The 10516-nt window shown below is 43.5% G+C and overlaps 1 protein-coding gene across 1 annotated transcript; it reads right to left on the minus strand.

Annotated features, from left to right (window-relative positions):
• Nucleotides 1–1544: 1544 nt before the first annotated feature.
• LOC137523010 (nicotinamide N-methyltransferase-like) lies at nucleotides 1545–6159 on the minus strand. Its single transcript, XM_068243185.1, has 3 exons — nucleotides 5813–6159; nucleotides 2653–2860; nucleotides 1545–2535 (listed from the first exon to the last, which is right to left on the minus strand). The coding sequence occupies exons 1-3, from the start codon at nucleotides 5961–5963 to the stop codon at nucleotides 2112–2114; spliced, it is 783 nt and encodes a 260-aa protein (XP_068099286.1). The 5' UTR covers nucleotides 5964–6159; the 3' UTR covers nucleotides 1545–2111.
• Between the last annotated feature and the right edge of the window lie 4357 nt (nucleotides 6160–10516).

Consider the following 10516-nt stretch of genomic DNA (forward strand, 5'->3'; position numbering starts at 1 on the left):
TGTCATTGAAGATTATCTTTATTTACACTGACTTACATCACTAGGTGGCTTGATCAATGGTTACATTTCCGGGAAGATATAATCAAGAGTTGGTTTATTTCTGAACACATTGATAAAATGTATTTTAGGATAAGGATAAATATGTATTTCTCTTGTCTTATTAATGAGTATTTTTACATTGTTTGTTTCTTACTCTTAAAGGGAAGGTCCAAGCAAAATAAAAAAATGAGTTTCACTTACCTGGGGCTTCTACCAGCCCCATGCAGCCACCCTGTGCCCTTGTAGTCACTCACTGCTGCTCCAGTCCCCCGCTGGCAGCTTGCCGTCCTCGGTGGTCGGCGGGCCGCATTGCGTATGTTTTTACGCATTCCCGCTAGTGCAGGAACATTAACACATACATTTTTTACGCATTACTGGTTCAATGCGTAAAAATGTATGTGTTAATGTTCCTGCACTAGCGGGAATGCGTAAAAATGTACGCAATGCGGCCCACCGACCTCCGAGGTCGGCAAGCTGCCAGCGGGGGACTGGAGCAGCAGTGAGTGACTACAAGGGCACAGGATGGCTGCATGGGGCTGGTAGAAGCCCCATGTAAGTGAAACTCATTTTTTTTATTTTGCTTGAACCTTCCCTTTAATGCTTTGTAGGAATGGAGAAGAGGTACTAATTGGTACTCAGTTCCAAAGGCCAAGGAGGGAAGTTCCAATTCCAAAGGCATTTTTCCTCCCATTCTATTATCTCCAACCTCTTCCAGTCATGTTGTTTTTGGCCACTTAAGGACACCAGACTTTTTTTTCACAAATACGATCAGTGATCACTGTGATTGGCTCACAGTGATTACGGGGTCTGGAGCCAATTATACAGAGATCTGCTGTCAGCCTGACAGCAGTATCAAAGTGGGCTACAGAATTACAGCATCCGCACGGACAATGGGAGCGGCCGGCATGTACACGCAAATGCAGAAGTTGAAATCTACGCCCTGGCAGGAATAAATGGATTGGACATAAATAGGGCGAAGATTTCAACAAGATTGGTCCGGAAGTGGTTAAAGTCTCATACACAAAAGTTGAGGAAAGTACTCTTGTCCTTGAAAATTTAGACAACTGTGTTTCGATAGTGGTGATGCTTCAAGTTTTCACCTATCATAGGTTGTCCTTCAGAGATATATTCACATTTGCAGCAGATGTCACAAGACTATATACTGTACTTGTGTTGCTAGATGTTTGATTGTGAACTACTTGTATATACATGGTCCACATTATTGTCTATTTTTCTTGCTGTGCACATTGCAATGAAAAATATTTGTACTACATACATAGCAACAATAATAAATACCCTCTCGCAAGGTACCCCTCCTTCCCCTTCCCTTTTCTCACCATATGGTACATTGCTTAGTCAATAGTCAGTTCTCTCTAATGGTTTTAAAAATTAGTTTTCCACTGTATCTGGCCCCTGGGCAGTTGAAGGCCCTAAGATCATGCCCGGATGGTCAACCACCCTCTTGTGTTGATGCGTTTCGTGCGAACTCTAAAGATAGACATACAACAGTTTCAAAGGGTTTTATTGAACTTTTTCATTTGCACATCATGGTTTCTTTATTATCACATTAGCTTTACATTGAAAGCAGTTAAAGTGGACCCAAATTAAAAATACAAGATTTCAGAAATAAAATGTATTTTCTAAATTATAATAATAAATAGCAGCCTTTTTTTTCAGCTGCATGATGACAAATATAAAATATTTTACATTCATTGGAGAAACCCCTCCCTTCCTTTCAAATTGCCGGGACAAAATCCGGCAAAATGCTGGAGTAGGTAGTGTCCGGCAATGGAGGAATTGCTAATGGCTGCCACCTGTATAACCCTAGTTATGAAAAGAGAAGGGTGAAAAGCATGCACTGAAATGCTCATAGGCTTGAAGGAGTGTTTATTTATCTTTGTATGTGTCAGAGTGGTGCAACTAAATATTTTGAATTAAAAAAATGTTTGGTGTGGGTCCGCTTTAAGAGCAGAAAAATCTTGTGGCTGAAGCAAAGCAAGTTATAAGCATATATAAAGAAATTTTTTTCTCTAGATTTTTTAGGCTTAGTTGTTAATTTATTCAGCCTCGTCCTACTTCTGTTTTAAGGCTACGAGGAACAGCACACCATTATAATCAATTAAATCACTCTCAGATTTCCTTGGAATAATGTCACATTGGAGAACGGTCATTCCTTCTGCAGTAAGTGCCTTTTTTACAAAGTTCTCATCGTACTTGAAAACATTGTACCTGTGCTCCCCGCATGTGTAATAAGAAGTATTTAATGCCGAAAGCATGACCAGGTGTCCTCCTGGTTTTAGAAGATCTAATATCTTTCTCATGTGCTTCATATACTCTTCTTCGTTCTCGGAGATCGTACCCAACAGCCAAGCGGTCATGACACAGTCGGCCTGTTGACCTCCTATCAGATCTGCTAGAGATTCTGTCTCTGCTTCACATTTCACAACCTGTTTAATGGCCGACTTCAGCTCTAACTCTTTGGCCTCACTTTCGTCACTGGAGAAAAACAATAATATATTCTATTAAACTGAGGATCACAGATAACGCAATTGTCACTTGTGTATGCAAGAGTGTGCGCTTATTGAATGTAAAGGTCATTCTATGAGAACTCACCCCTTTCCTTCCAATTGAACAACACGGGAAGCCGCGTGCCCCCAGAAGAAAGCTCCAGTAAGATCGTTCTTCCATTTCAATATCTCCAAGATACACTTCTCATTGAGCCTCATCAGTATAATGTCTTTAAAGAATCCACAAGCAGAATAGAGGTGATGAATGAATGGCATACCACTGATGTCAATCAACAAATTTCCAGTCATTTGACCTGTTGGGGTGTTTCATAAGAAATGCCATTACAAATAAATATTAAAATCGGATCGCTATTGCTTAAAAAAAGCACAGATCACGTTGAGCCAATCAGTGGGAATAAGAGTGGGATATAAAAAACACAGATTACTGGGTTGCCTGTATAGGGAAGTATGTTAGTAGAGAGTGAATCAAAAATAAAATTAAAAATAGAGGTACTCGCAAACCCCGCTTGCTAGTTTGGCAAGCATGTTTAGCCACTTTGCGACTGCCTAACGCTGATTATGGGACACAGAGTGGCTTCCTTGCTCCTCAGTCCCACCATATAGCGCCATCAACAAGTTTCCAGTCACCATACACCTAAAGGAATACCTTGGGGTGTCTTCTTTCTAAAATGGGGTCACTTGTGGGGTTCCTATACTGCCCTGGCATTTTAGGGGCCCTAAACCGTGAGAAGTAGTCTAGAAACCAAATGCCTCAAAATGACATGTAAAATCCTAAAGGTACTCATAGGACTTTGGGCCCCTTAGCGCACCTAGGCTGCAAAAAGTGTCACACATGTGGTATCGTCGTACTCAGGAGAAGTAGTATAATGTGTTTAGTGGTGTATTTTTGACACCTACCCATGCTGGGTGGGAGAAATATCTCTGTAAATGACAATTTTTTGATTTTCTTACACACAATTGTCCATTTACAGAGATATTTCTCCCCCTCCCCCCCCCAGCATGGGTATGTATAAAAAGGCTAGATTTACACTAGCATGAAAAAATGAATTTCACCATCATTGCCATCACTAGAGAGAGTGCTGCTGATTCTGAATATACGGCATGTTGGGTCCCTACTGAATGTGCAACATCCTTGCGCTATTGCCTGGCTTAGTGATTTCCCTATGAAAAATTATTTTGCAAATCGGCCATGGCAAAACTGTAATAGGAACAACGGCTTTAGTGCCACTGATGAGCAAAAATGCCGATATTCTTTTTGCATTAATTTTCCCAAAAATAATGGTAAATTCAACTTTCGCACAATAATGCCATCAAAAAGTATTTTGTAAAAAGTTTGTGGTTTTCACATTGGCCTCAATTCACTAAGATCATGCTGGAGATAATAAGGCAAGAGAAAACTTACCTCCACACGTGAGAGAGTTATCTTACCTCTTCATTCCTTAAGTTACCTCTCCTGTAGTTAATTTACCTCCTCTGTAGTTAATTTACCTCCTCTGTAGTTAATTTACCACCTCTGTAGTTATTTTCACATGCAGCTAATTAACAGCCTGTCTTTAACTCTGGAGTTATTTTAAGGATTGGAGAGTTAATTTAAAGACAGAAGAGTTAACTTTAGGCTTGCCTGAGGTAAAATGTTTCCTGAATACTACATGCCTTATCACCATGGTAACAACTCTAGAAGAGTTATTAAAGACAGGAGATAAGTTTAGTGAATTGAGGCCATTGTCAAGATGTTTTGCCATATTTTCTCAAAATCGAAAACAACATTTATAATGTGAAAACGACTTTGGTAAAAATTTGCATGACACAACCAAAAGAGTAAAAATTAGGCAGGCACTCTAAGGGTAAAAATCATGCCACCACTTTTAATTTCAAAAAAAACAATTTATCCACATTCTATGTCTTCAGCAAGCCAAATATCTCAATAGTTCAGTATAAGTCATCAATGGCATCACTTATCTAATGCAAAGCAGGCATAGTAGGTAAAGCATGCAGGGAGCGTATTTCTGGGTAATTTGGAATAATAAAGGACTTTTTTTGGTTGTTGTGTTGCTTTTTCACTTAACCCTCTGTAGAAATGGGTAAGGGGTACTATGTACCCCTATACCCATTTCTCTTGGGAGGGAGGCGGTCATCTGGGGGTCCCCTTCTTAAAGGGGACTTCCAGATGCCACCATGAACCCCACAGGGCATCGTCGGCCCCCACCTCCTCCTTGGCCACCCCTCTCCCCTTGGCCACCCCTCTCCCCAGAACCCCCATACCATGGACCATGCGGGCTGGTATCGCTCAGAGTGCTGAGCCCCAGTCAGCCGGGGCTCCGCATTCTGGCTATCCCAGCCTTCATGGGGGACAAGGGGTTAAAGAGGCTAGGGAGGGAGGAGCCCACATCATTTTTATTAAATTCCCACACTCTGAACATAAAAAAATACATTTATATACATGATAATACATTATCTGTCATTTTAGCGCAGTGACTTTGCTATACTTTGCTATTTTAAAATATATTCAAAATCATTTTTCTCAAAATCTATAAGGTCTTTTTGAATTTTTGTTTCCTCTGGTTCCCACTGTTATTCTTAACATACCCTGCAAATTTGGTGTTTCTAGCACATACGGGGGCTTTGCTATTAACCACTATAGTCAGCGGCCAGGAAAACTTTTCCCACACACTGCACGAGAATTTCGACTAAAATCGAAGGGTCTTTTTTAAAAAAAATTCTAGCACGTATGGGGGCTTTGCTAATAACTATTAAAGTGATTACAGATTTCTGACTCATGATTATGGCCGGAAGCCAGAATGAATTATGTGTTGATGAAGTTACGGATGCATTTGAAATCGACGTCCATGATCGTGGCTGAAGTACGATTTCGAGCCTGTGATTGCTCAAATCGGCCCCTAATCACGTGTTACCCCTGATTTCGAGGTTGTGATGAGCATCCCTGAAAGACACTAGCTTGCTACCAACTGCCACACTACCACCTTGTACACAGCTCCCTCTACCTATTGACCTTCCACTTCACCCTTTAGATTGTAGCCTCTTTGCACTGGGCCCTCTTTCCCCATATGTGTTATCACTGATGTATGATGCATCACTGACCTGTTCAATTGTCTTTGTCTGTAACCTCTTGCCTTGCAGCTGTCTGTGTTCTACATTGCCACTAAAGATAATGACACTATACACATCCAAAATAATAATAATAAAATATTGTGCACCAGGTAAGTTCTATTTTTTGTTGTACCTACCCTTGCTAAATGCATTGTGAAATTTTTCCATGGGATCCGTCAGTGAGTCATCTTTGAATACCGAGTTAGGGTCTTGAGTAAAATATGTTTCTAGCAACGGCCTGGTATCTGGCTGGTCTTTATGGTAGAGCTTGTAGGAGCTGCGGTCCATCTTGTATGTCAGGCAGGAGACCAGTCACAGCTTTCCGCTCTGTAGTTCTGGTGATAATGAGAAGGTCCTGGTGCTTCTGTTATACTCATAAGACTCTTCAGCCATTCGGATTACCATAAGCACATCATGTATTCAGGATCTGATCATGAGAACTCAGCTAAAAGTATTCTAATTCCATCATATGCTCTGACTGACTGTCAGACTGACTGAGTGTAGCTCTGCCTCTCCAAAATAAATAAATAAATGGCTGTGTTGGAAACTGGTAACGCTAACGAGTGATCAGGAGAGCAGAAGATAACAAAAGGTGAACACTCATCAATCGCAGTACTGGAGCCTCTTTTGCACTCACCGATTCTGATTATCATACGCTCAACATCATGTGTTCAGGTTCCTATCATGGGATCTCGGCAAACAGAGTTCAGTCATGGTAAGGATACAGAACAGGAATGGCTATCCAGCAACACAGCTGCTAATTAGAGATGGCCCGAACGGTTCGCCGTCGAACGGTTCGCCGGCGAACGGTTCCCGGCGAACTTCGGTGGTTCGCGTTAGCAGTGAACCAGGAACTTTTTTTAAAAAAAAGTTTGGTTCGCCCATAGATGCACGCCGACTTTAGCGGTTACTAGCAAAGTCCCCTTAAATAGTAAAAACACCAAATTTGCAGGGTATGTAGAGGAGGGCAGTGAATACAAGAAGAAACATTTTTTTTTAAAAAAAAGACCTTATACTTTTTGAGAAAATCAATTTTAAAGTTTCAAAGAAAAGAGTCGATTCATAAAAAAAGAACCAATTCTTTAAAAAGAATCGGATGATTCATGAACCGTTAGTATAGCTTAGAATGTGTCCTGAGCAGGACGTATAGCTGCCGGCTCCCGCTGTCTCTCCCCACCTGCCTTCACCTGTCACCCTCACTTAGGCTGGCATCCGTTGCACCCATGGGTGCACCAGGTGCAAGCCTAGGTGAGAATGACAGGTGAAGGCACGTGGGGAGAGACAGCGGGAGCCGGCAGCTTTGCGTCCTGAAGGACGCATTCTCTGCTATGTGGGGGGCGTCGGAGATCTTCAATCAACTTAATTGAAGATCGCAAGATAAGAGGATATTTTATTTGTTGGATCGTTTACCGAGGATATTGGCGTATGAATTTTTTTAAAAAGGTACAGGAAAGTATTTATGGTTAATTTAGAATAATAAAATACTTTTCTTGTGGTTGTGTTTTTATTTCATTTAACCTTTTATGGAAATGGGTAAGGGGTACTTTGTACCCCTATACTCATTTCTCCTGGGAGGGGGGTGGGCATCTGGGGTCCCCTTCTTAAAGGGGACTCCCAGATGCCACCATGAATCCCCTAGGGAGTTGTCGCCCCCTCCTTCCTCCTGGGGCGCCGGAGGTGGGTAAGAGCCCCTTGTCCATGGATTTGACAAGGGCTCCGGGGGTGAGGGGAAGGCTTGGCCGCCCCTCCCCCCCGGAGCCCCCCATACCATGGATCATGCGGACTGGTATAGCAAACCATCTCTGCAAACCAGAGTTACAGGCGTGCAAAAGTGCTAAATTCCCCCATAGGCTTTCATTGGGGCCTAGGTTTTAAGGGTACAAAAGCGCAGGTTTCTGCCGAACGGTACAGCTGAGCAGCCCCAAATTTTCAGGCTTTGTAGGGAGTTTAAGGGAGTTTAGGGCTGTTGAGTTTCAGGCCCTTACCTTACCGTTCGGCAGAAACCTACACTCTGTACCGCGGGCCTGGGGTTGGGGACCCCCGTTCTATGGGAGCAAATGGCTATAGCATGGGAAATCCATAATTTCTCTGAGGAACTTGCTATTATTTTGTGTTGAAGAAAATTTTGGACAAAAGTGAGAAGCAGATATTTCATATTGCTTCAAGGTGAACTTGGGGAAGATGCAGTGTGGGAGGTTCCTTCATGCTAGCTTTGCTAATTAGAAACACAGTAAAAAAAATTATTGTTTTGCTTTCTGTCTTTATTATGGTGGAGGCGGATTATGATCAACCAACCAAAAACAAACATTGTGGTTCAATGTTATCGACCGTAATATCGAGCAAAAAACTAATTTTGATTCCTGCAGTCTATGAGCTCCTTCAATGTTTTTCTGGTTCCCTCCATCATGCCACTGTGAAGTCTGCGATCCAGCTGGGTTGCGCATGAGTGGTCCTGGCTGCATGCACCACCCATTTGCATGGCCGAAAGGATTCTGTGCAAGCACTGTTACAGTCTTGATAAACTGCCCATGTGTATAACACTCCTGACGAGGGTAGCACGATCAGGTGTGCACGGCTGGCATTGTGCGTGTGCAGTAGTCCGTGACTTAGCTGAATTGTGGACCTTATGGGGATGACAGTGGCGCAATAGAGGGGATTGGGAGACCATCAAGGGAACAGGGGTGCTGCAAAAAAGCCCCAGGTGAGTAAAAATCCTTTTGTCGATTTGTCTCAGGTACACTTTAAATGCACTTCAAATTAGATGTGTTTGTCTGATCGAATGTGTAATGGGGCAAAAACAAATGTTACTGTATATGGCTACCTTTAGAGACACCAGCACCAGACTTTGACCAGGGCTGAATTTGTACTCTTTACCGCCCAAGGCCGCTGTCCCCAGCCTCCACCCCCTTCAGTATAGATAGCAAGATGACCCCTCCCCCTTCCCTCTAGTATAGGTAGCCAGATGACTCCTCCCCCTTTCCCTCCAATATAGGTAGCCGGATGACTCCCTTAATTCCTCCTTTTACCACCCCCTTTCAGTAGCCAGCTCGCCTTCCCACCGCAGCAGCCATCAGTGTCACTCATTTCTTTGTCACTCATCTCCAGTGCAGAAGCTTCCTCTTCCTTCTCATCTCCAATGCTGCCCAAGTCCATAGCCGTCGGCCACAATGTAAATGTGAACAGAAAGTAAAGTGCCTGCTGCACAGGTGGCTAGTATCGGAGTACCACGGTTAGGTGCTCACCTGATCTCTCCTCAAATTAAAAGGCTTTTCTGTTGTAGTCTGAGTTTTAACCAATGGCTTTTTGGAAGAAGTTGTTGAAAGTGCATTACTCAGCGTGGTGAACCCCCCCCCCCCCCCACAAAAAAAAAAACTTCTTTGTTTTATTACGGTAAGTACTAGGGCCTCGATTCACTAACCGGTGCTAACCCAGTTAGCACGTCTTAAGGCTTTGGACGTGCAAACTAGGGTTGGCATGTCCAAAGCTGTTGCTGATTGCGCTAGCTGTTAGCTGTTGAGGCTATTTTGCACGTGAACGGTGTGACCTTTCGCGTGCACCGGTGCGCCGTTTTGGGCGCACCGCCAAACGTTTCGCGTGCAAAAGCACGTCCTAAGTGCCTCTTCACTGGCATGCTAACCCTTAGCACCCTTTAGTGAATCGAGGCCTAAGTATACTAAGTTGACAGATTATACCTTGCAATGTTTCAAACATTCCAATGTCTGGACGGCGTCCTTTAAATCCTTCCAGTGTGGACCAAATACAGATATAAAATGCACCTTTCTCTCCCCATCATTTATCTGACCTTTACTGACCTTGGAATGCACCAAGAAGGAATGGTATGTTTGGATTGCTCAATTTTTCAAGGTGCAATCTTGATATTCCCTCTGCCTAAACTGTTCATAAATGTCCCTAGTCTCTGACATATAGCCTGCCTCTCGCTCTCCCTAGCCTCTGGCATCATATCTTACACATGCTCAGTCCATAACAACTCATCAACCATACTTTTTCTACATTTTGACTGAGGTATGCACTAGCAGCAGTGACTGGATAGTGCACTGGTTAGAGTACCTGAGCCGAGGCCCGGATACAAAATAGATACTTACCTAAAGAGAGGGAAGCCCCAGGATCCTCTTGAGGCTTCCCTCTGTATTCTGATGTCCCCCGTCACTGAGCACAGCCCCTAGAAGATTAGGTCTGTGCAGCTCCTCTTCCTGCAGCATGGCCACCCAGTAGCCACGCGAGCCCGTCCGTGCATGTGTAGTAAGCTGGAGCCACTGGTGGACGAGCAGCTACTGCGCATGTGCTGTTGGGCTCGCATGTTGTCGGGCTACTGCACAGTGCGCATGTAACAGAGGAGGAGCATTGCCCTGATCTGGAGGGGAGCCGCGTTCAGTGATGGGGACATCGGAGTAGTGAGGGTAGCCTCAATTGGATCCTGAGGCTTACCTCTCTTAAAGTGAATCCGAGATAAACTTTTACTCATTGCATAATTGTGTTCCTTTCATATAGTTTATAGGGCATTCCTCAAGGCAAATACTTTTTTGTTTTGTTTTAATACTCTAATTCCCTATAAACTAAACAAGCCTCGCCCACAGCCTCTTTTGTGCCTTGGCACTGTAGCAAGGGCTTATGGGAGCTCAGTCTGGGCAGGAGGAGGGGGAGGTTATAAGCCATTGATTTCAGAGGCAGAGGGGAGGAGGGGACTGAATATACACACAGGCAAGCTGATAGCATCTCCAGCCCTCAGCCTGTGACAATGTGACAAACAGAACATGGCTGCCCTCATTGTATCACTGGAATGAATAATCATAAACTTTTGAAGCTGTTTGCAGCTAGATTTG

The sequence above is a fragment of the Hyperolius riggenbachi genome, chromosome 6 (assembly GCF_040937935.1).
Source record: "Hyperolius riggenbachi isolate aHypRig1 chromosome 6, aHypRig1.pri, whole genome shotgun sequence".
In the NCBI taxonomy this organism is placed as follows: Eukaryota; Metazoa; Chordata; class Amphibia; order Anura; family Hyperoliidae; genus Hyperolius; species Hyperolius riggenbachi.

What these genes read in the sequence shown, in the direction of transcription:
- LOC137523010 (XM_068243185.1), bottom strand. Translation starts at nt 5,963, where the DNA reads ATGGACCGCAGCTCCTACAAGCTCTACCATAAAGACCAGCCAGATACC. An exon ending in TCACAATGCATTTAGCAAGG is followed by an intron (nt 2,861 to 5,812) that starts GTAGGTACAACA and finishes ACACCCCAACAG; the next exon opens with GTCAAATGACTGGAAATTTG. An exon ending in GTTCAATTGGAAGGAAAGGG is followed by an intron (nt 2,536 to 2,652) that starts GTGAGTTCTCAT and finishes GTTTTTCTCCAG; the next exon opens with TGACGAAAGTGAGGCCAAAG.